The sequence below is a fragment of the Pelodiscus sinensis genome, chromosome 16 (assembly GCF_052426305.1).
Source record: "Pelodiscus sinensis isolate ZL-2025 chromosome 16, ASM5242630v1, whole genome shotgun sequence".
Classification (NCBI taxonomy): domain Eukaryota; kingdom Metazoa; phylum Chordata; order Testudines; family Trionychidae; genus Pelodiscus; species Pelodiscus sinensis.
Window position 1 is genome coordinate 25,070,050 of NC_143067.1, and position 26,007 is coordinate 25,096,056.

Sequence of the window (26,007 nt, forward strand, 5' to 3'; positions counted from 1 at the left end):
AGTGAGGAATGTATGTAAGCTGTGTACTTTCTTCTCTTGCTCCTTGACACTCAGGGGAAGAAGATCAAGCAGTGTTCTGTAGTACTAACCCCTCTCTCCCCCTGTCCTTCCCAAACAGGGCCTTTGATTGTGGATAGTTCTCAAAAACATTGGGTCAATGTGCACTTGCAATCAAATCATGAACAGAATGTTAGGAACCGTTAGTAAAGGGATAGAAAACACAACAGAAAATATACACATTTATATAAATGCATGCTATGCTGACCTCTTGATGCTATGTGCAAATCTGGCGGCCCCATTTCAGAAAAAGGAACACTGGAATTAGAAAAGGCAGAGAGAAGCACAGCTAAAATGATTATGGGTGTGGAACAGCTTCTGTATGAGGAAAGATTAAAAAGACTGGGACTTTCCAGATTGGAAGAGACGATTAAGGGGTGGATAAGGTTGAGGTCTTTAAAAATCTTGACTGGTGTAGAGGAAAAAAGTGTCAAATGCTACTCTCCCACACAACATGAAAACTAGAGGCCACAAATGAAATTAATAGGCAGCAGGTATCAAAACAAACAAAAAGAAGTACTACTTCACACAACAGATAGTCAACCTCTGGAACTCTGGAATGGCTATTAGCCAGGATGGGCAGGGATGCAACCCCATGCTCTGAGGCCAGGTTTACATTCATAGGGAATGTCAAATGAAGATATGCAAGTCCAGCTACATTAATTACATAGTTGGAGTCGGTGTACCTTTTTCACATTTCTTTGCCATCCTCACAGTGGGAGGCTGATGGGAGCATTCCTTTACTCCTTGCACAAGCAGGAGTACCAGCAGCCAGTGGGAGGCCCTCTGAGTTCGATTTACTGAGTCTTAACTAGACTCACTAAAAGTGAACACTGGAAGATCAATCATAGCTGTGGAGATCTACCATTTAGTATAGAATATGGTCTGAGTGTTCCTAACCGCTGTTTCCCAAAAGCTCAGAATGGACAACAGAGGGTGTGATTACTTGATGATTTCCTGTTCTGTTCATTCCCTCTGAAGCACCTGTCATTTGACACTGTCAGAAGAAGTAGGCTAGATGGACTACTGGTCTGACCCAGAACAGTTGTTCTTATATTCTTACTCTTAGTGGTTTTAATCATTGAAACATGTTGATTTCATTAAAATTAAGCCTTCCTAATAAATTTTGTACTTTCTGCTAACTGGATACACTTACACAGTCATATAAGCCATTCTATAGCATTATAGATACTTTCAGATTCTTAATGTTTACCGTATATTCCGGCGTACAAGACGACTTTTGATGTTAAAAAACATCCCCCAAAAATCGGGGGTCGTCTTGTACGCCGGGTATACATCCCAGGCGCGCCTGGGATGCCACGCTGCCGGCTTCCCCCAAGGCTTTGCAAAGCCGCGGAGGGACTCCGGCGGCGGGGCCTCCCAGGCGCGCTTGGGCTGCCCCCCCGCCCGAGCCCCTCCGCGGCTTTGCAAAGCTGCTGCGGCTTTGCTCCCGGTGCCTCTGGTCTGCTGGGGACCGTCTCCAGCAGACCACGGACACCGGGAGCAAAGGAGGCGGAGGGGCGCTGGGGTATAAGACGAAACCCTATCTTTTAATTAAAAAATTAGGGGGTCGTCTTATACGCCCAGTTGCCCTATACGCCGGAAAATACGGTAATTCTATTAAAAGTTGTGAAAGATTATTTATTTTGAGTCAAGCTGTATGTGGAAATTGGAACACCAATAAAATGTGCATAGGTAGCTCATTAAAATTGTTATTAAATACTTTATTTAGATAAAAACAAAATATGTTTGTAGTTAAAACTGATTTACTAAACAAAGGAAGTATTAGCTGTATTCAGTAAGCTGAAATGATTGTTTCTGATTATGTCCTTCCCAGCTGAGAGTTAGTCCCCCAACTAAACCAACTGAATAAATTGACATACAGAAAACAATCTCTCTGCAGAAGAGGTACCGTGGTTAAAAAGCTGGTTTAGCACTTCAAGAAAATGGTGCCACATATTTAACCAGTAACTTCCACCAGTTCAGTTGTTTGACTGTCATTAAAACTTCAGGAACAAATACGTTCTGGTTACTATTATTTATTAAATTTAAATGATTGTAGTAGATTAATGTAATTTTAACACTTAATATAGATTGTCAATTTCAAGTGTAATTTTAAGTAAGTTTATTTCTTTAAAAAAAAATCTAACATTCTATTGTATTCTAGATACCTTAAGCTTTTATAAATCAGGACAAAGATAAGAGATGAGAGCTGTGTATGTATATTAAAAGGATTACTTCTGTTCTACTCTAATCTCTCAAGCATCAGAACAATATCAGTAAAAATACAAGTAATGCAGCAGCACCAGTAACTACAGAATATTTAAAAAACAAGCATATTTTATTAGAAATTACACTTACAAATTCCTTCACATAACTGTGTTTATACACTTCCACTGCACACAACTACCCTCATTAATAGTCTGCATCTCTTTCAGATGCTGTTCAACAACTTAGCCAAATCACTAGGAAAGCTCAATTTCCTCTCCCTGTGATCTACTCTCAGATTCAACTGCAGAACATGAAGCAGTCATAAGTAAAAGAGCTGCAACGGGGATTTGAGCCAGCTGACACTGGCTAATAGGTGTAACTGAGGTGTAGATGAGATTCAGGATGCAGGGTTCTAGAGCCTGGGTTCCAACCTGAGCCCAAACATCTACACTGCAATTAAGCAGCCCCTTAATCTGAGCCCTTGTCAGCAGGCATGGTTTAGTACGGGCTTTTGTGACTGTAACATAATCATATCCTAAGGCAGTGTTTCCCAACCAGGGTTCCACGGAACCCCTGGGGTTCCACGGACCATCATCAGGGGTTCCGCGAGAAACCGCGGAATAAATAATGCTAGGCGGGGCCTGGAGCATCTGTCACACCCTTCGCCTCCTGCCCTGCCGCTTGGCTGATGTCTGCGCCTCTCAACCAGGCCGCCACGCGGGACCAAGCAGCCATTTGGGCTCTGCGAGTGAGAGACAGGAGAAGAGAAAGAAAGAGTGAGGCAGGAGGAGAAGAGAGACAGGAAAATGCTCCAATTTTTTTTCTTCCAATGTAAGCTGACATATATATCTATATATACAGGGCTCGACAATTAGGGCAATCTACTCACCTGTGGTGAGTAGATTTTAGCCTGGCATGGCACCGCAGCGCGATCAGCACATGTGCAGCGTGCCAAACTGCGCCCTGCCGCCGCTTGTCAAACCCTGCATTTTTTTAATTAATATAAATAAAAAATATTAATTATACACACACACACACACACACACACACCTCTTTACAAATAAATTTTCTTGAAAAAATTTAGCAGTAATTGAATTGCACTCCCCCGCTGTCAACTTTTTCTGGCCAAGCAAATATTTTCATAGGTAGGGGTTCCTTGGGATATGAAAAATTATTGTAGGGGTTCCTCCATGGGAAAAAGGTTGGGAATCACTGTCCTAAGGGTTGTCTTTTCATCTATGTAGATGCATACTGTTTGGTCAGCTGTTCTATTTTACCTGCCATTCTCACTCTCATTATATAATATCTTTCCCATTTGCACTGTGCTGCTCCAAATAAGAACTGTATTTGCTGCCACCCCACCTCAGCTGAGTGGTCAATATTAGTTGTTCGGTGTCCAATATACATTAACAAACGCTGTTACGTTGCATTTTTCAAGTTTCAAATACTCTAAAAAGTCATCAGTCAATCTGCATCTATATGAAACATATGAGTCAACAGTCACAAAATGACAGGAATTCAGTACATTCTGTAGAAGAGCTATTAGGCTGAGAAGCAATACAGTACTGAAAAAGCATGTAAACATCTTCAAGTTATATAAGGCATTAAGATGCCTTTTTCAGAGAGAACCACATGGGCTAAAGCAAAATGTATACAGTACAAAAGAGGGATACAATACTTAGGCATCTACATGAAAAGCCACTGCTTACTATAGTTATTTAGACCCAAAGGCAGAAAGCACTACATAACTAAAGTCTGCCCCCTAAATAGTGAAAATTATGTTTGAATCAGGGGCAGGCTCCTTAGGTGTTTTTAATTTTTTTTTATAAATGTGCATAAAGTTTCATTTCTTTCAAGCATTTTGTATTTCACTTTTTTGTTTAGACAGTTTATGTTTACACCTATATTATCTGTGTCATGCTTTCTTGTGAAAGGAAGGAAAATCCTTTACAAAGGTCTGTAAGATTTAGCTGGTTTACTTAACTAGATATTTTTAAGGTCCATTAATATATTTAGCATTACCATCTCCACTTTTAGAGAACATAACAGTTACATAAGTAAATGTGACAGTTATGCTTATGTATGAAGAAATACTGCAAGACTGCTTATTGAAAATTGTGCTTTTATTTAGTTGATACTAGTATCTCTCAACCTTTCCAGTCTATTGCACTCCTTTCAAGAATCTGATATGTCTTTGATACCCCAACTATCACCTCACTTTAAAAACTACTTGTTTACAAAATCAGACATAAAAGCATCATAGTACACAGTTACTGAAAAACTGCTTATTTATAAAATAAATCAATTGGAATATTTTAAGTATATATACACATATTGTACTTACATTTTGTGTATAGTGTGTAGAGCAGTGTAAACAAGTCACTGTAAGAATTTTAGTAGCACATTGTAAAACTACACAAATATCTAGATAACTTGGTATACTCCCGGAAGGCTTCTGCATATCCCTGGTGAAGAACCCACCATCCTAAGACACATTGATTGCTCCTGAACAACAACAAAAAAACAACTACTGGATTTAACAGAGAAGCCCTTTTAAAGCTATGTAATAAAAGATAAAAGCATCATGTGCAGTATACCAGAAACTTATAATCCCCCCCCCCACACACACACACACACAAAACCTAGTCACAAAGTTTAAGTAGCCCTACTAGTTGAGACAGATTTCAATTAGTTTTATATATTATATATATATACACACACACACACACGCACAAAATGGTATAGACCGGGGGGGGGGGGGGGGGGGGGGGGGAGGCACACTCCAAGAGTTTGGAAAGTAGTCAAGAGCTGCACTTTGAGGGGATGCAGGGTCTAGGACTAAGGTCAGGTTCAGAAGGAGCTCAGGTATGGGACTATGGTGTAGGAGAGTGTGTAGGTATGAGAGGGAGTTTGGGTGAAGGAGGGAATCATGATCTGGAGCAGGGGATTGTCTGGGAGGGGGGATGGGTCCAGGAGAGGATTCTGGCCTGGGGGGACGATGTAGGAAAAGATGCAGGGTCTGGGAAAGAGTTGTTACCTAGAGGAGGAAGGGTACAGTGGGTTTTGGTGGAGACCTGGGCAGGAAGGGGTGGTGGCATGGGGTAGAGAGTTAGGGTGTAGGATGGGATGGGGTGCCAGAGCCAGGATATGGTCAGGAGATGCTTACCTAGGCAGCTGACAGTCAGCAGCTCTGCAGGACCCGGAGGCAGGCCCCCTGCCTGTTGCAGCCCCAGACTTCTCAAAATGGCTGGCTGATAACTGTGTCTCTCTGCTCTGGGTGCTGGGGGGAGAGGACGCTTCAAACACTGCCCCCACCCCTAACACAGTTTCTCAGCTGCTATTGCTGGAAACCAGCCAAGACCAGCTGAGAAACTGTGTTGGGGGCAGTGTGCAAAGCCCTCCCTCCTCCTGGTACCCGGAGCAGAGCCACAGGGAGCAGCCAGAAGTTTTAAGTGACGTGGGACTGCTCTGTATCTGAAGGTCCTGGTACAGTGGCCTGTGGACTGGGTCTGGTGGCTTGGCATGCCAGATTTGGCCCATGTGCCAAATCTAGCCTGCCCCATATATAGATGAAACTCCATTCTGTCATTTTGGCATTCCTGAGCAATATTTTTCAGTGTTTCATGAGGGTGGGGGGTGGGGTGGCAGAGGTGTAGTGAGGGGAGGGTGGCGGAGGGGGGGGGGGGGCAGATTACCAAGGTAGAGAATTCTTTAAATGCACACCGACTAATGTAAAATAAAAAAAACTATTCCTGAATACAAGGTTGTGTGCAAAAGTCGCTGGCTAGAGCTGTGACAGCATATGTAAAGACATAAAGCAGGGAAAACGTAAGGAAGGTGGGGCTTTGTAGGAACCAGGAGAGGGGCATGGAGCCAAGCTCTAAGGTCTGAGGATTGGGGTGCAAGATAGTACAACTGGTCAAGCAATGAAGGGAACCAGAGGGCAAAAAGCTATGGAAGCAGCAGGAGATCCATTTACAGAACAAACCAATAAGGCAAAGTTAAAAAGATGGTTGGGTTGTGTAAATCATATCAGGCAAGACAGATTATATGGCAGAAGGGGAGTGGCTGAATTCCTTAACGGCTCATTTCTAGACTAATTTTGGAAGTTTTGTAGTTGATTTCTTGTAAGTAACACACACTTACTGCTCAGGGCCTTGTTTTGCTTCATTTACAATTTTTTGGGGTCAGGACCCACAGAAAAATCAGTTGGGAACTACACAAGTGAGAAGCAAAAAAACTCCTCCCCAACTCTCACTGATGTAGCCCCAATTGAGACACCTCACTCTTCTGGGGCTCCAGCCCCCATGGAGTCAGTGGAAGGGACAGGAAGGACTGAGAGGTTCAGGGCTTCCCATAGGCCAGATTTACTTTTCTGGGGTTCCAGAGTTAGTGGATTTTGTGGACCTTCTTAGGCTCTGGGGTGGGAACAAAAGTGAGGGGTTCAATGTGCGGGAACAGGGTGCCAGCAAGTGGAATAGGTAGGGCTCGCCAACCGGCAGCGAGCCCCACTCGCCAGCCGCACGGTTCTACGCTCTGCGCATGAAATCTGCCGGGGGTGCACACTCTGCCGGGGTGTAATCTACTCGCCATGAGCAAGTAGATTACATTATTTGTCAAGCCCTGGAAATAGGGACGTGGGTGCAGGATCTGGGCGGGATGTGGGGTGCAGGATAGGGTCTGGAAGGGAGTTTGGTGGCAGGAAAGAATGTGGGGGTGGGGTACGAGAGGGAGTTTGGTGGTGGCAGGGGCTGGGGGAATAACATAGAAAAGGTGAGAGGGTGAGAACGCAGCCAAATAGCTGGTTGGGGAGGGAGGCAAAGAAGTGGGGAGTAAAGGAAAATGCAGCTTCTGCAAAGTAAAATTGTATCCCCCCCCCTCACATCTTCCCTCTGCTCCAGCTTTGCTCCCCTATCCCCACGATCCCCCCCAGCCCGATCCCCTGTATCGCTCCTTGCCCCTCAGTGCAACTCCTCCTCCTGCACCCCCCTCCAATCTCCACATCCCTTTGCTCCCAGCACACTCACCAGCAGGGCAGCAGTGCTGGGACTCGCAGCCTCTAGGAGCAGCGCTAGGGCAAAGAGATTCTTTTCCCTGCCCCGCCCAACCCTTTGCCTACAGGCTGAGGCGCTGGGGGAGGCAGAGCCCGAGGGTGCCTAGGGCTGGCTCCAGCCCAGCCAAGCGTAGCAGGGCACTGGGGAAGGGGTTCCCCGCCCTTGTGCACAGCTTGCAGCGTGGCACAGCCCAGGCCCTGGTACACCATGTGTGCTAGCCACCCAGCCCTGATCTGAGGAGCAGGCAGACACAGCCCTGCCCCCTCCAGAAGCAGGAGGCAACCCCAAAGGATGCGCACACATGCCTCTCCTGCCCCCTACCCCCAGAAAGAAGCTGGAGTCAGTGCTCCAGCCTGCAGCTGTGCGGCTGAGGCTTAAGGGGTGTGTGTGCTGAGCTCCCATCCCGTGTGCTGCTTGTGGTAAGTATGCCAGAGGTTGCTGACCCCTGTCCTAGCTCTTACAGTTTAGAAGTTCTTGAACAAATGGACTTATAGACAGATGCACCACATTTCTAAAATATATAGTAAGATTTGGAGCGGGGTTAAATTAAAATATGACCCCCCTCTCCCAGTCCTGCTAAGTTTGTGAACCACAGTTAGGTTATGAGTTTATAAACAGAAATAAGTTCTGTTAAGAATTTATTGATTCAAGACACCCAGGTTCTTTGGAAATTGGCAGAGATATTAATTTCTAAAGTAAGTATGTTGCTTAGCAATGTAAAGGTCATTCGATCTAGCAAGTCTCCCAGCTGTTCAAGGCACAGACTGAATCAACAGGGAAGACACTTGGCATACCAGAAGACATCGGGGGAAGGGGAAGAAAGCAGCTTACTTGACTACCTAATACAAGCAGTCCCCGGGGTTACGTACAAGATAGAGACTGTAGGTTTGTTCTTAAGTTGAGTTTGTATGTAAGTTGGAACTGGCGTCCAGATTCAGCCGCTGTTGAAACTGACCAGCAGCGGCTATATCGGACATGCCTGGGGCAGAGCAGCTGGGGTGCTGCTGGGTTGGTCCAGTAGCGCCGCACCTTGGCGCTGTGGGACCAACCCGGCAGCCCCCCAGCTGCTCTACCCCAGGCGTCGGCGAGAAAAGCCTGGTCTGCTGGGGGGGGGGGTGCACTAGCTGCCCCCCCCCCCCAGCAGACCAGGGAGACGCGGAGCGGCTTTTCTCGCCGCGGAGGACGCGGGCGGCGGGACCGCCAAGACGCGCCGCAGTCCCGCCGCCCACATCCTCCACGGCAAGAAAAGCCACTCCACGTCTCCCTGGTCTGCTGGGGGCGGCGGGCGCAGCTAGTGCGCCCCCTCCCCCAGCAGACCAGGCTTTTCTCGCCGCGGAGGACGCGGGCGGTGGGACCGCGGCGCGTCTCGGCGGTCCCGCCGCCCGCGTCCTCCGCGGTGAGAAAAGCCGCTCCGCGTCTCCCTGGTCTGCTGGGGGGAAGCGCCCCCCGCACCGCCGGAGGTGGCGACAGTGGGGGAGGCACCCCGCACTAGCGGCCCCCCCCGGTTCGTAACTAGGGGTCCGACGTAAGTCGGACCGACGTAACCCGGGGACTGCCTGTACTGACTCTTCTCTCCATGCTAAGATCAAAAACTTTCCACCTTGAAAACTCAAAATGGATTCTAAACCTCTTGGAACTATAGACCTCCTGTAATTGAAAGTTAGCATTAAAATTATGCACTATTTTGGGCAACAGCTTGCATGTGATGTAATTTTAACACTTACATGTCAGAAACGTTCAGTGTACAATACTTCCTATGAGCCACAGAAAAGAGGCTTCAGTCTCCCGATGGCAGGCAGTATTTCAAAGGTATTGCCTTTGAAATACCTTAAAAATATGTGTCTGTGTGTTATATATATAAATAAGTGTATTGGCCCCCTCCCGCCAAGTATATGCCCTGGGCTGCTACAGGTAACAATGCAGGGACAATTTTCTGTGACTTATAATGACAGCGTGCACAGATCTGGATATCTACACACAGCCTTGACCTTCCTAGCAAATTGCTAACTACCCCACCCCTACAGCATCCTTTCCCATACTTACTGGTCTTCCGACCTACATCTAGGATGCCAAAGATCTAACTAGTCAGGCAGTCTCTTTGAATAGCCTGATGTCACAAGTTTCATATTTCATCTGAAAGTGATAATTTGTATCATTGTTCAAAATTTAAACTGAACGTGTGATCTAATGATTTAAAATCTCTCAATCAGTGTCCTATATAATCTAGTCATTGAATTTGACATAGAATCCACCCCTCTCTGCCAAAATGTGCTCCAAGATTTAAGCTTAGCTCCTAAAACCATTATAATACAAATAAATCAAAACATGGTAGTACTCAGAAACCTTAACTCGGATCAGAGCTGCATTTTGCTGGGCTGCACACATATATTAAGAAACAGTCCCTATCCGACAGGGCCTAAAATCCAATTAAAAATACTTTTTAAAAGTGAGTGTCATACACACAAAGGAAGAAGAATCAAGGTAATAGAAAACAGAGGCTAAAGTGGTAAACGAGAGGCAATCTTTGACAATTTAATTATAAAATTAAATAGAGAACAGTAAATCTAATGACCCTTTTGGTCTTCCTCCCAGTCCCCCCCACAAAAAACCCTTTAAAATCGGAACTATGTGAAAACCAATGCATTGTTGAATTCCCAAGTCTACAAACCCTTTAACAGCTTCTGAGACATTAACCACTTCCATTCATGTCAGCAGATGTTGACATTTTAACTGCTAATTATTTCAACTGATCATTTTTGCAGAAGTTTCCAAAGATCCCACAATTCCCTTACTGACAGAATCCCCAAATGTCCCCTCTTTGGTTGCAAAGATTGCCAGCTTCTTCTATTATAATTTCTACAAGTTACACCTCTGAAATCCAGTACTCTCTAGTCCGGCAACATCCACAGTGCAGCAAGACCACCGGATGCTCCTGGACCAGCAGGAGGTCCAGCAGCCTGGCAGCGGTTGGGGCCCCACAGCAGTGCTGGGTCAAGGACAGGAGAATCCCAGCAGCCTGCAGCAGTGCAGAGCCAGGGACTGGGGAGTTCTAGGAGCCCATGGCAGTCCACGCTTGGGGGTCAGAGAAACTTGGGTGCCTGTGGCCGTGCGGGGCTGGCTGCCTGTGACAATGCAGGGCTGGGGAAATCTGGTTGCACACGGTAGCATGGGCCAAGGCTGGAGAACCCTGGCCGCCAAAAAGAGCCTGGGGCTTTTGGCCAGCTGCAGCAGAGCAGGGGAGAGGGTAAAAGGGGCCAGAGGTAGGGGACTGGCTGGCTCGTCGCTGGGGATACCTCCCCAGTCCAGCAAATTCTCTTGTTCGGGACTAGTCAGGTGCCAACTGTGCCGGACCAGGGAGGTCCAACCTTTATAATGTAGTTTGTGTGTTGCAAATACAAAATCCAGCAGTGCATTCAAATTTAAGAAGAACAGTAAAATAATTCTATTCGTTATCAAAACAATACACGAGATAGTTCAAAAAAATATCATTTCAATTTAGGATTGTCAATTTTTGAATTTAACTGTAATCATTACAGAATTCAGCATGGACATGCAATACCAAGGAAGTCTTGTAACAAAATTTAGGATCAGACTGGTCCACAGGAGGAACAAAGAATGAAAAGCAAATATACGGAGAGGCTTTTTGAGATATCAATCTGTACCACATTAGGTAGTTCTGACTCCTTCCCTTCCACAAAAACCACTTATTCAAAACACTGCTCCTCTTGGGTATGAAGAATGTGCACAGTTGGGAACCATAACCAACCACGACTCTGTTAAAGCCTGCCTGATGGAACTATTAAATGTCTATTTAGGGTTAAATTACTTTTGCTGGAAAACTATGTACCGCAAAGCAGGCACTGGTAGACTACGTGAGAACCACTGTACCAGGCAAAAAACTGGGGTATTTTATCGGTCTCAGATTTGTTTAGCTTCAGATACCTGTCTGGGAGAATCAAACTATTTTTGTCATTATCTTACAAAAAGAGTTTCTCCTTTGCACTGGATAGCATTGAGAAATTCTGAAAATAATTACCTATGGATTCTTGTAGACAAAATTCATTTGAATTGTACCTTTATAGTTAAGGGTAGCTACTTGAGATTTTAATCCAAGCAACAGGTTGTGCTTGCAGAGAAAGCCTTTCTATTTTTTTTCCTTTTCAAGAAGGTATGTTAAAGGGACAGTCCAAACATTGGGGGAGCAGATTAACTGGCAAAAAACCTTTCATATCTCCATAAACTTGGAGGAACACAACTAAACTAATACTGGACAGAGTGAGCAAGATATGGCAAAAATGATACAATGCAAATAGTAACACTTTCCTGAAGTATTATTAGCAGCAGCGTATACAACAGGATACAGCAGCAGAAACTCATAGAAGCCCAAACCTACAAAAGGCTAAAAACAACCCTCCAATCATAACATAAGAGCAGCTGAGCCTCAGTAGGGGCCTAGAAGCCCTGTAACAAAATAAATTCAAGAAGTCAATTAGGTGTGGACATGATCACTCCCAAAAGCAACACATTCAAAATCCCAGGTTAACTGAAACTCTCAGTTATCTTTCACTTCTATCCTTTTGGGTTGCATTGTGAATTTACACTTCAGGCAAAACAAGGCCAGAATCGTGTACACTGCCTATCAGAACTTCATCATTCCACTGTAGGCCTAGGAGACTAAAAGTACAGCCCAACCAGAGCATGAAAGCTTTGAAGTCTGTGGTTATGCAGTTTGGTCCTATCTCCCATATTTCCTGAATCCTCCATGATCAGATACTTTAAATACAGTTCAGATTTCCAGAAAGTGGGCATTCAAACCTTTACTACCAACCTCCCCCCCCCTCAAAAAAAAAACCAAAAACAAAACTAGAATGGATCAAAATCCTACTAAGCTTAAAAACAATGAACCTTAAAAGCCAACCTACACATTGAGCAAAAGTGACAAAAAAAATAATCTATAGAATAGGCACATCCAAAAATCTCAAAGCAGTTTTCAAACACTACACAGTGTTTTAATATTTTTCTTCCCCAGAGAAGAATCAAAACACCATGAAATCTGTCACAGAGTTATCATGTGGAGCAGAAGACAAATGTGATGACCCAGATATGGCAACATTTAAATGGTACTGAAAATCACATGTGGCTATTCTGAAGTAGAATCTTGAAACAAAGCGTGGCTTTGTATGTCATGCCAGCAGTGCAGGTTTTAATGCACCTTGTAAATAGCATTCATCTATACAGCCCTGCATACATATCAACAAAAATGAGCCATGAATATAAAGTGGCTATCCGCACATTTGCAGGGCTCTATTAATCTGAGAGACAGGTAACTAGAAAGATCTATATATTGTCAACTCTCTTTTGCATCCTAGCAAAATTCTGGTTTCTTTCAGCATCAATATGGTAAACTGAGCAAAAGGTCATTTGATAAGGATAGTCAGATCAACAAACAAGTATTTCTATGATACTGCACGTGTCAGAAATTTATTCCAAAGTGGTAAACTATACTCACAAGCTTTCCATTCCCATTTACCCTGTTACTATTCTTGCACGGGTTGTGTTCATCCCAGAAAACCTACCATGTGGTAGCGTTATGTTCGCACCATCAATGATTGCTTGTGCCAGTTCATGATCATTGCTCTCAAATGCATGTGCAGCAGCCTTGAGGGCATCCCAAATCTCCTTGCGGCCCTCAAAAGCTGGTGCTGTGTCCCAAAACTCATCTCTTTTACTGCGCAGCTGTCCATCCGTCATTGGGTAATCGCTTTTCCATTTTGGTTTCTCTTTTTTCAAGGGTTGATTACGACCTAAAGCAACTGTAGAAAAAGATACAAGCAAACATTACTAAAGCCAACTTGGTTATATTTTAGTTGTGAGCAGCTTTAGCTTTCTTTATGGAAACTGGTCTTTGGAAGCTCTCCAACCCTACTTATGCTCCCTAGACTACAGGCAGTCCCCGGGTTACATGGATCCGACTTACATCGGATCCCTACTTACAAATGGGGTGAGGCAACCCCGCACTAGCTGCTTCCCCCCAGCAGACCAGGGAGACGCGAAGCTAGTGCCCCCTCAGAAGACCAGGGAGACGTGGAGCGGTTTTTCTCAGCAGACACCTCAGCTTGAGAATAAAGGACTGAGGAAAGTGAGGTGTGTGAGAATAAAACTGAGCTCTGGAGAAATGTTTGGCTGGAGTTTCCCCTACAAAATGTACCAGTTCCGACTTACATTCAAATTCAACTTAAGAACAAACCTACAGTCCCTGTCTTGTACATAACCCAGGGACTGCCTGTACTGTAATTTCATTTTTAAGGGTCCTTTCAAAGTTTATTCCATCAGATTTTACTCTTCTATTCTATCAGGGGTTTTCCTTCCACTCTCCAATTATACTTGTCTCTCTAAAGGTCTAAAGATTCCCTGGGTGTCCTTGAACTTTTCTCCACACTCCCCTGGTAACTATGTCTTCTCTCCTTATGCCATCTGCTACAGCCTGCATGAGTTATTCATAAAACAATAGAAATCTTTCAGCAAGCTACAACTATACAACGAAAGATGCATATTAACTAATAGTATCCCAGTGCCCGAGGCAATATTTTCTTTTCTATTCTGCATAAAATTATGCTCCTCTACTAACTATAAGAGTTTTATAAAACAAAGTATTTTTCACGGTTTTCTTTTTACAACTTATTTCCCTTTTTTGCATTTATTCACTGTTAAATATTTATGTCTTCAATGCTAAAATCTTAGTGCAGACAAAAGTCTCTAAAGAACATACTGTAACTGTTTACAAGACTGCCATAGCGGATACTTCATTTACATGAAATATTTGAGAATTTGTTTCACTTTAATTATAGTGATATTCATTTAACAGAGAGACCGCTAAAAAGGAATCATACAAGTTTCCTGACATAACATTAGGACTACTGGTTCAGATTTTAAGGATTGTGAAGAACCGCCCAATCTGCAAGCATGAGTTAGTAAAGAAAGAAATGATTCCTTTGGCTTTGTTAGCGCTTTGCCCAGCAGAATAGTAATTGAGCATAACAATAAATATCTCTGCTTCACCAGGGATGTCAAAGTGTAGTCAAGTACACAATTAACTGATAAACCTAGGCTCATCAGTTAATCTTATAGACCAGGGGTCTCCAAACTACGGCCCGTGGGCCGGATGCAGCCCGCGAGGCCCTCTCATCCGGCCCATGGAGACCTTTTTGGATTCAAAGGCAGAAGAAGTGAGATTGTTTCAAAACCCATTTGAAGCAGATGTGGCCAGTTGCCCAGATGAACTGTAGCTGGAAGTCATTGAGTTGCAAGCAAATGACCTCCTTAGGGACAAGTTCAAAATAGGACTGGTGGGTTTTTACCAGTTTTTGCCCAAGGAAGACTTTCCTAATGTCAAAACTTTTGCATCAAGGTACCTTTCAATCTTTGGAACAACATACCTGTGTGAACAAACATTTTCAAGAATGAAATACGTGAAGAACAATTTGAGAACAAACTTGTCCGATGATAATCTCAGGTCACTGTTGATGTTAGGGACAACAAATCTAAAGCCAGAAATGTCTGCTATTTTGGCATCCAGGAAACAATTTCACCATTCACACTAATACAGGTGTTCATGTGTAGTGTATCAATGTGTTATTAAATAATAACTGAATAAAATAATATTAAATAAATAATTAAAAACAACATCCATGTTTTGATTGTTTTTTATTTGGACCTCAAGTGTGTAGTCGGCCCCCGAACTGCTGTTTGATAGTTAATGCGGCCCTCGGGCTGAAAAGTTTGGAGACCCCTGTTATAGACTATAAGCATCCCATCCCCCCTTGAAGCCTCTGTACCAGAGGCAGCAAGGGCAGGAGAAGCAGGAGACAGTATTGTAAGGAGCCAACTTTTATGCTGGCTGCCCACAAGCACTGGATCCACTGAGAAGCAGCAGAGCGGAGGATGAAGGGGGCAGGCAGGAGCTGGTACAGGCAGGAAGCCAGCTTTCAAGCCAGCTCCCTGAGAGTATGGGCTCACAGGAGCCACTTAGGCAGGAGCTGATACCTGTGGGCAACTGCCGGCTCTTTTCACATGCCAGTTGCATGGAGCAATCTGCCCCCCCGTTCCCTCTTCCCGCTGCCTCTATTAAAGGCAGCAGGCGGTGGGGTAGAGGCTGCCACGAAGCAGCCTCTGTCAGCGGCTGGCCCAGGCTTGCTGTGGATAGAGGCTGCTCCATGGGATGCCAGCACAGCTTCTGTCCACGGGGAGCTTGGACCCCCCCATCCCCGCAGACAGAGGCTGCTGCCACCCCATGCTACTGTCTCAGATACAGAGGCAGCAGAGCAGGGTGGCAGGGGTCTCCCAGGAAGTGGGGCTGGAGTGCACTGGCTACCAGCTCCACCCCCACGGACTATCAAATAATGTTGTAACCGATGTTTTGTGTGGTTATATGACTGTTCAATTAATCCAACATCCCTATGTTTCGGAAGCCTAAAACTTTCCCTATCTTCCTAGGCACTCTGATACTACACTGATTGGGAATCACTTCAAAGGAAAAGATGCAGTAGGGAACCCATGCAAGTAGGGGCATGGTATCCCTGCTCTCGTGGAGTAAGTATCCCTGCTCTCGTGGAGTCCCAACTGCTGAGCCTCTCCCTTTGAAATGTACAAGAGCCGCCCACCGCTCTTGTACATTTCAAAGGAAGAGACCCAGTGGGACTGCTTAGGTCCCTACTCCTGCGCCTCTCCCTTTGAAATGCATAAGAGCCACAGGCAGCAGGTAGCTCATGCATTTCAAAGGGAGAGGCGCAGGGGTAGGGACCTAAGCAGTCCCACTGGGTCTCTTCCTTTGAAATGTACCAGAGCCACAGGCAGCAGGTAGCTCTTGTACATTTCAAAGAGAGAGGTGCAGCAGTAGGGATACAACTGCCTCCCCTGCTCCCCATAGAGATGGCTCCCCTCAGCACTAGCTCCTGCTCCCGCCCCAAACCTACTGCCTCTCCCTGACAGTGGCAGCAAGTGGGGAGGAAGCGACTAGTCGAGTCACTACTCAACTACCCAATAAGCATATTCTTATCGGGTAGTCGACTAGCCACTTACATCCCTAGCTGAGAAATGTGTGGCAGTTGCTGTGTGGAAGCTCATGACTCCCAGTTGCCACCACTTGATTGCAAATCAGTTTGGAGTGGGGAAGCTGTACTGCTGCAAGTATGCAGGGCAATAAATCACATCCTTCTATGGAGGACCAGGACTCTGGGAAATGTGCATGACATACATAGTGGTTGGCTTTGCAGACATGGGATTTTCCAACTGGGGTGGAGGCCATCGATGGTGCGCACATTCAGATTTTAGTGGCAGCCCACCTTGCCACTGAGTACAACAAGGGATAGTTTTTGAGAGTGCCGCAGGTGCTTGAGGATCACCATGGGCATTTCACAGACATCAGCGTGGGGCGGTCTGGAAAGGTGCATGATGCACGCATCTTCAGGAACACTGGCCTGTACAGAAAGCTGCAGATGGACATTTTCTTTCCAGACCACAAGATTACAGTGGGGGATGTGGAAATGCCCACTGTGGTCCTTGGAAACCCAGATTCTCCCTTGTAGCTCTGGCTCATGAAATGGTATATGGGGCTCCTGGAGTGGTTTGAACAACAGGCTGAACAGATAGATGCTGCATGGTGGTCAAATGCACCTTTGGGAGGCCAGAGGCAAGATGGAGATGTCTCTATGGCTGGCTAGACCTCACTGAGGATAATATTCCCATGGTTATGGTGGTTTGTTGCCCTTTGCATACATTTGTGTGACTTTAAGGGGGAATTGTTTGCTCAGGGATGGAGCTCTGAGGTACAGCATTTGGCTACAGTTTGAGCAGCTAGACATTAGAGATGTCAGAGGAACTCACAGGGCTGTTGTCAACATCAGGGAAACCATAAGGGTGCACTCTGAAAATGAGACACACTAAAATAAACCTATGTTGAAGTGTGGTCTGGTTAAAGGTGTCAAACTGGAAAACTGAAGTCTAGCAGAAGAAGTGACTGGGTTTCAATATTTAGATAGTCTATTTCTGTGACTTTTTAAAAGTTTATCCATCTCTAAGTTCAGCAGGATGAAGAGGTTGATGTCAAATTTACATGTACTGGTCATGATACAGTTTGCTGCACAAAAACATTTACAGTCAATATATTATTTGTATAGCACGGCAGTTTCAAGAATGAAAAGTCCTCTTCCCCCTGACTAGCAGGTACATCTCCCTCTTCCCCAGAGATCCTTGTCACAGAACCCTTCTTTCAGTGGAGGATGACAAGACCTGTCAATGCTGTTTCTAGAATGGTGTGAGAAGTCACTGCAAATACATGAGCATTTCTTATCCTCTGGAGCAGTGTTTCCCAATTCTATTTGGCCATATAACCCTTTTAAACTCGAAAGAATTTTGCAGAACCCCTAATAATCTAATATATAAAGGAGAATGTTTGTAAGTTTGTGCGCTGATAACTTGGATACTATAAGAGCTACCGCAACCAAATTTTGCATGGGATAACCTTTCATCCAGAAGCTTTTAAGGTACTTTTGGACCCGATCGGGCCCAAACTCAAGCTGTAAAAATCAAAAAGTAACCCGTCACGCTGCGCTGTAGGTCCCGGGCTGCTCCACCCACCCTAGGTCCCATGCCCACCACCTGAAGCCCCCAGCGCTGTCCGGGACCCGCCGCCTCCCACCTGCAAGGTTACATAAGCGACCCTCTCCCGCTCCCGGCCCCATGCTGGCACGCAGTGTCCCGACCCCGACAAACACACAATGGCTCGGGCACCCACCCTGCCCCCCCATGGCACCTGCAGCTCCAGGCGCAAGCTGGGGCACCCATCCCACATGTAACCTCCCTTCCATCCGCGGTCACACTCCCCCTCCCCGGGGATTACGCAGACCTATATTTTAATCCCTACAGAAATCAGTGCAACTTTTCTACCATTCAAAAAAAGATAATGGACTACTGTTTTTCTACATTTTGTTCCTCCAGTTTCCCAAGCACACTGGGTAACTCCAGCTAGTAGTTGTATATATGGAGCTGAAAAGTAGTACACAAAAAAGTAAGGATAATAATAAACAAATGCTAACCAAGGTCATGAGATGAACATTTAGTTTAATTGCACGTTTAAAAATAAAGATCCACGCTCCCTGAGAGCGAGTACGGGGATTTACGGTGGTATATAACATGCAATTGCACCACTGACGGATTGTGTGCACAGCACTGAGTAGTGACATCATCGTCCCCACTCTCTGGCTAAGCTGGCATTACACAGGGACACTTATCATGGGAAACACCAATGAAAACTTTTCAATAAAATTCATAAATGATTAAATATTTTTTTAATCATAAAATGTTGTTCTAATGGAATTTTCTCGCAGAACCCTTATTTTCACTCCACGGAACCCCAGGGTCCCACGGAACACCATTTGGGAAACACTGCTCTGGAGATTAGCCTACACTCTTCAGTAGTTCTATTTCAAAATGCACCCCTCCCTCAAGAATCAAGCCCAGGTTTCATATTGCAATTAGAGCACACTACTCTCACATATTCGACACACGATTATTTAAGCCACTGATGTCTCATTTAGGGCATTTTCCTAATAGAATATCCAAAAAACATATTGGCTCTTGTAGCTAATTACCAGGTGTGCTGTGAATTCCCCAGAGTTAAGTCAGAGAGCAGAATGAGGTGAGAACCATCAAGACAGAATCTGGGGAATCTAGAATGTTGACTTAGTGAGGGGTGGGGTGCTAGTTATGATTGACAGTAGGGTCTTCTGACAACTGCAGATGTGAAATGTTACTATAATAGTCTCTTCCACCAGCAATTAGAAAAACACCCATTTTTTGTCCATGTTAAAATATTAATACTGTTCACTAAGCAGCTCTACTCTAGTGACTCCTCTCTTTGCAAACAGGATGCTAGAATGTGAGGGAGTGGAGGGCTGCAGTGGTGTCACATGTCTTTTGCTGTTCCCCTGAAAATCCTTTTTCCGTGCTGCTTTTTAAAAAATTTACAAAACTGCAAATGAAGCCCTCGTTAAAAGGCCATTACGTTTTCAAAGTCAAACACTTAATAGTTAGGAAACGCCAAAAGTAAAGCTGACTCTACCACTATAGTCAGGGGCCCCTGTGGGTATGAATTAGGATTGTTTCTAATTAGATTATTAATTTTTTTCTATAAGATCCTTTTCTTTGTCCTGTGCACTGACTGAACTATCTCATTATTCAATGTATCTTTTTATCCTCAACACTGATATGGCTGCACTATTTACATCACATCATCAGACCCTACAATGAATAAAAATTGATAATTTTCTCCCGAGCTTTTCTGTGATGCTCAGATTGTAGCATTTTAGTTCTTTACAAATATTAATGAATTTATCTTCATTTGATCTCCATGAGATAAGGCTGCCCTATCCCTATTTTATACCAAGGGAATAGAGGCACAGATACTAAAGCCAAAATTGACCAGACTCAAATATTTATGGATGCCCAATCTGAGACGCGCATGACCTTGTCATGATTCTGAGGATTAGCCAGCAGCCTGGGGATTAAGGGGTTAACTACACCTAGCCAGGTGGAGTGGCAATAGGAATGTAGGTGGACTTTCAAACTGGGACAAAGGAATTTGGGGTTTTCCCTCCTTTGCCTCTGGGAAGTCTTCTGCAGCTACAGAGAGGGACAAACAAGTCTCTCTCTCTCCAAGAAACAATTCTTCCCTTTCTGTAAATTGGGTAAAGTTTAGATAGTTTCGTTAGGCTTTATTGTTTTAAGGGTTGGGAATGGGATCTGATATCTGGCACTGCTTAAGAGATGTTTGGCTTTTCTTTTTAACTAAGTTCTAGCCCATGGTGGAATTCCTCCATGAGTATATTTTGTTACCTTCCTATCTAATCATTAAGCTTGCAATAGGAATATTGTTGTAATAAAAGTTTTCTCTTTTCTTTTAATTAACCTGACATTTTTATTCTAGGGGTGAGATTTCGCAAATAATCTTTCCCCTAATTAATATTCGTTATTAATATTTAGGTGGTGGCAGTAGAAGTTTTATTCCCAAAAACCAGGGTTTTAAGATTTTGGGGGGAGTTTTATACCAAACCCTGGTAGATAAGGCTTTGGGGTACACTTGCTGGCCCCCACTTTTGCATTTATCGTGCCGGAATGGGGAAGGAGCCATGACAGACCTACAGTAATTTTTCTCACAGTACCTGGCACTTTATTGCCTATTACATGTTCAAAGCAAATCGCTCACTGACCTCACTTGCAGTTCAGAGTGCTGAGCAATTCTACAAATCAGACTGCAGGGATCCCAGAAAATAATGAACATGTGCATTTTTGATGTAGATGATCTGCCTAGATCACATACAAGCTCTATGACAAAAGCAAGGATAACCTCAATTCTGAGGGTGGCGTTCAACTGCCTTACATATAAGACCATCCTTTTTCTTCCTGCAATCCCCCACTTCCTTCCCTACTCCCCTTCTAACTTCTGGAACAACTTAGGCAGAGGTCATACACATATGCATTCAACACCAAACACTATTCACTCCCTAAGTATCTTGCATCATTAATTAAATAAAAAGCCTAACATTTTGTAACTTGAGTGCTTGACTTTGCAATGTTAACATTATTTTAGGGTTCCTTCCCCAGAGTGCAGTATTATTTACTACAAAGAACACCAACGGAAGTTTCCCAGAAGCAGTACGTTAAGGCAGGATGTGTATGAAGAGGAGGTTGATGGGGAGGAGTGACATGGAAACAAACAGAACTACTGGGAGAGGGCAAGATTTTGAAGCTATAGTTTGGATAGACTGGGTAGGGAGAAGGGAGACCCTAACAGAAGAACATTACAGTTGTTAAGACAAAAAATGATCAAGGAGTTGGAATGAGAACGGGAAATCTGTGTTCTAAAAGAACAAGGACAAGATCCAATGAATGCCTGGCTTTATAGACGAGAATAGAATACATTTTAAGGCTGGGTTTCATGGCAAGGGAGCCTGCTGAACTTGATAATGGAGAATGGAGCTAGTGGGGAGGGTTTGGTAGAGAAAACGAAGTGTTCAGTTGCTTAAACTGTACACGCAGAAATGTGCATTAAATTCAAATTTGAAACAGAATATAAATAATGATCATGAATGTTACTTGAATACAAAATTCTCTTCCTGTTGAGAAGCAATTACCAACTCAATGTCCTTTTAGAAAATTCAATTTATTATTCCCACATTTGAAAAAATAATAATGAAAAAAATGTCTTTGCTATTTCATGGAGTTGGAATAAAGAGAGACTTACTTTAAAAAGCATTTGTGCCCCATTTTTCCCCTTACATATTTTGTATGGTTTGATACATCATTATCCAAGTTAATTCTGGCCATTTTCTCATATCCTCAGTTTCAATACAATTACCAAATGAATTACACCACTATGGTCGAAAAAACTCTCAAGACTTAATATAGAAATTTGGTTCACAAGATTAAAAGAATTGAGAAATGGAAAGTTTGTCTACATTAGATCAACAGCTTAACTACTTGAGAGGATGGTGTACAGAGAAGGATGTCACAGAAGTAGAAAACTGGCTGAAAATCTTACCTGCTCATTTATTCTACCAGTTGGTTTTTTTTTTTTTTTTTTTTTTTAAAAGATGACTGAATTGCTGTAAGCTACAGTGTTTAGAGTGGACGATTTAAACAGGAGACCACTGAAACACTCTCAATCTTAACTATTGTAATGAATTTTTGTTTTTACTGAGTGCCTAAGAGTTACTATGTACAATCAACAGTAGATACACTATGCATATACAGTAAAACTCCAATTGTCCGGCACTCCCGATAGTTCGGCATCAAAATGGCAAGCACTCCTGACGGAACCGGAACAGAACCAGGAACTGCTCAGGTCAGCCGCTCTCACGTGAGTTACAGCAAGGAGGAGAAGTGTTTGGCTTCGGGGAAGGGGAGAGGGATCGGGTTACAGCAGGACTGGGTCACACACAGAATCCCAGCCAGCTGATTAAAAAGCTGGCACCCCTGCCCCAGGTGGAGGGAAATGCGCGTCGGGACCTGAGCTTAAGGTGGGGAGGAAGAGGGGCTTGGGTTGGGAGTATGCAGTACCTCCTGATACTCCGGCATATTTGATAATCTGGCACCACCTAGGTCCCAAAAGTGCCAGATTATTGGAAGCCTACTGTATCTACACCAAAGGTTCTAAAACTTACAAGTGGTCTGCCACTTGAGCTCATCCCTGACCCCACCCCTGCAGCTGAAAGCCCGCACTGGTGCTCCCAGCCTCACAGCTGCTGAGCACCCACAAACCTAGAGCACCAGCTCTGGCTTCTCACTTGGACAGCACGTTGTGGGGCATGAGTGTGTTTTTGTGAAGAAAGCCTAGAGCAATGGGCACCAATCAGTAGATCGGGGGTAGATCTTGGAGCCTCTGACAAGTGATCCTGACTAGCTTGGCCAAGAGGCTATCATGTGCCAACACTTCAGCTGCCCCTCCCCTCACTGCTGCTCATCTCCTCCCTTTGCCTTGAGGCTGCTGCTCCCCTGGGGAGCCTCCCTGCTTTCTCTGCAGGGCAGGGGAGGTGCACGCATGTCAAGGTGCCCCCTCCCACTCTGTATCCTTTCTCCACAAAGCGGGGGGGGGGAGGGGGAGCCTGTCTTAGCCCTACTGCACCACCAATCAGGAGCCACCAGCAGTGCCCAGCTGCAGCCCACAATCCAAACTCCTACTCTAGTCGTGAACTCCCTCCTGCACTCAAAGTCCTTGTCCTAGCCCCGAGCACCCCTGCATCAAAACTCCATCCCAGAGCCTGCATCTAGAACCTGTTCCTACATCCCAGCTGTCTGCCCCAAGAGCAGCTCAGAGCCCCTCTCACATTCCAGATCCCTTAATCCAAGACCAGAGCCTACACCCCAACCCTCTGCCCCAGCCTGGTAAAAGTGAGTAAGGATGGGCAAGAGAGGGAGGGTGGAGAGAGCAGGGGTGGGGCCTCAGAGACGGGGCAAGAGTATTTATATTTAAGGTAGGTCTTGGATTGCACCTACATTCAAAAAGTGATCTGTACTTAAAAAGGTTGGAGATCACTGGCCTAGACCTTCCTCGCCAGACCTAGCTTGCGGAGAGAGACAGAGAGAGAGGCTTCATTATGTTCTTCCTCTCTCCCCACTCCGCTGGGGGGAATGGTAGCACAGTGATGCGCAGTCTGGCAGCTTTCTCTGCTGCTCCCATTGGCCAGAGTTGCGACCAATGAAACCCTAGAAGAGTAAATCTGGTCTATAGGAAGCTCTGAACCTCAGTCCTCTCTGTCCCTTTGCCTCCCCCGCTGGGGCTGAAGATCCAGAGAAATGAAGTGTCTCAGTTAGGGGCCACATCAGTGAGGGTTGGTTTTTTTTTGAGGGGTTGGTTTTCTGTTTCTCACTTGGGTAGTTCCCAACTGATTTTTCTGTGGGTCAATTGCCCCCAACCCAAAAAAGGCCCCCCACCCCTGCCATAAATAAAGAAAACATGGGAACCTTGTGAATGGGACATAAATTAACGTTTTACTTTATTTAAAATGAAGTTTGATAAACTAACATGAGAAAGTTAAAGCGCTTGATCTGTTTAATAATTTAAATGAATATTTCCTTTCTTACTGGTTAAATTAAACCGTTCTCCCGAACTGCGTCACTAACAAAATGGCTCAGGTGTAATTATGTAATTAACGGCAAGTTTCCATTAGCAACTGGGGGTCCACAGAAAGGTCTGCATTGAGCCACGTGGACCACGGGCCAAAAAGTTTGAAAATCACTGATCTTCACTGAAATTAGACACTCACGGCTGCCAGCTGACTTGAGATTGCAAGGCTCTGGCTAAGGGACTGTTTGTTGTGGTATAAACATTTGGGCTCAGGCTGTGGCCTGAGTTCTGGGACTCTCCCACCTCACAGGGTCTCAGAGCCTGAGTCTGAATGTCTGCACCATAATTAAACAGCCCCCTTAGTCCAAGCCCCATGAGCCAGAGTCAGCTGGCACGAGCAAGCCACAGGTTTTTAACTGCCATATAGACATACCCTATGAGGCTCCCTAGGAGGAGAAAACATATGCAAATATCAAGAGACTTTTTACTGAAGGCACTAGATTTCAAACATTCTATGAACTTGTGCAATAGCCAATATATGAATTTAGAAGCTAAGTATAGATCTTGAAAGAGGCAGATAGGTGGGAAATCACGGAACAAGATGGTGGAAAAGATGGCACTCTCTGATGGCAGCTTCAGTGGTCCTCTCCAAGTAATGGGAAATAAAAATGTGAGGCACATAAAGACAAAATGGCACGAGTTGTAAAAGTGGATTGCAGCAGGAAACTAAATCACAAAGTGAAATGTTTCAGCGTAATAAATCTGACTAAGAGGAGTCACACATAGCAAACACAGCAAGTACCAGATTTTTTTTTTAAAGAAGCAGGACAGTGAGATGAAGGCAAAGTGGAAAACAATGGACTATGCACTAAGTGTGCATCTTTCCTTCTTTCCACACACAAGCCCCTGCATAGTCGGTTTGAAGGTTTCCTTCACAGCATGAAAAATAAAGCACGTCAGAGGAGGGTGTATAAATGTGGTGGCTGAGAGAGGAAATTGACTCAATAGCTACCAGTAATTAAATTTTATTCTTAATCCTTCACTACCACTATACAAGATTTTTCTTGTGAAAATCTGCCATGAAAATAGAGAAGCAAATGAAGGGCATAAAGCATGAAAAGCTGCTTGCAATATTGGATTCACATGTGGAGGCAGTAGCAATTTTATAGCAAGAGAGCTCACCTCCCAAGAAGCAGCAAGATAACTATCCATAAAAATGGAAAGGGTCAGTCTCTCTCTATGGTCTGCCCAGACATAATTATAGAACAAAATATTTGCAGTTCCAAATTATCACAAAAGGAAGTGCTGCAATAGTTAAAGACAGCAAATGTGAATTTTATAAATTCCCTGAATAAATGTATTACAACAGGTGGGGAAAAAAAAAGCAGGCTTAATTCTCCATGGTTCTATGGCTCAAATTAAGAAAGAGCTCAAAAGCTAAGTGACTTGAATAGAAACTATTGAATTAGAATTGAGATACCCACCTGGAAATCATTGTATTTATTACTAATTTGTGAATGTAAGTATTAGGGTTATTTTCCAGGCCAGCCTGTTTGGCTGCTTGCCTAATGGTAGCATAATGAAAAAGATATCTTTAACCTTAACACAACGCACAATACAAAGTTCAACTTCTTTCTTCTGAAAGATTGTGACTTAAGGGAGCAGGACATCTTGTAGTCTTGCTACAACAAGTTCAGGGTTGGCACTCATTTCCTCTGCTTCTTACACACTGCTGCTAATGTAGCAGGCATGTTCTCAGCTGTGATGGGGAAGAGGATACATGTATGATGTTCCAGCATCTTCTCATCAACAGTGTAAGAACAATATTCAACTTTTAAGAAACTGCTTGCTTAGCCAGCTATATTATCTACATAGCAACACTAGCTTGTATGGATATAACTACAACCATTGGTGCACCTGCCTCAGCTCTCTGTTGTAAGTGTTAAGACAGATCGTGTGTAGTCATTTTTGGCAATACCACTTAAACCAGACCTTAAAGTTACCAACACTGGTAGATCTCTATACGTGCTACAGTGACACTAGGAAAATGCAATTGTAGGTAAG

General features: G+C 44.3%; 1 protein-coding gene across 3 annotated transcripts in view; it reads right to left on the minus strand.

The window, feature by feature from the left end:
* Positions 1-26,007, minus strand: part of UBTD2 (ubiquitin domain containing 2) — a 144,220-nt gene that overhangs the window by 52,551 nt on the left and 65,662 nt on the right. For all 3 annotated transcript variants that reach the window (XM_075900251.2, XM_075900250.2, XM_075900252.2), the window contains one exon: positions 12,899-13,135. In XM_075900251.2, coding sequence (XP_075756366.1) covers positions 12,899-13,073 — 175 coding nt within the window. In that variant the 5' untranslated portion in view covers positions 13,074-13,135. The remainder of the gene's footprint in view (positions 1-12,898; positions 13,136-26,007) is intronic.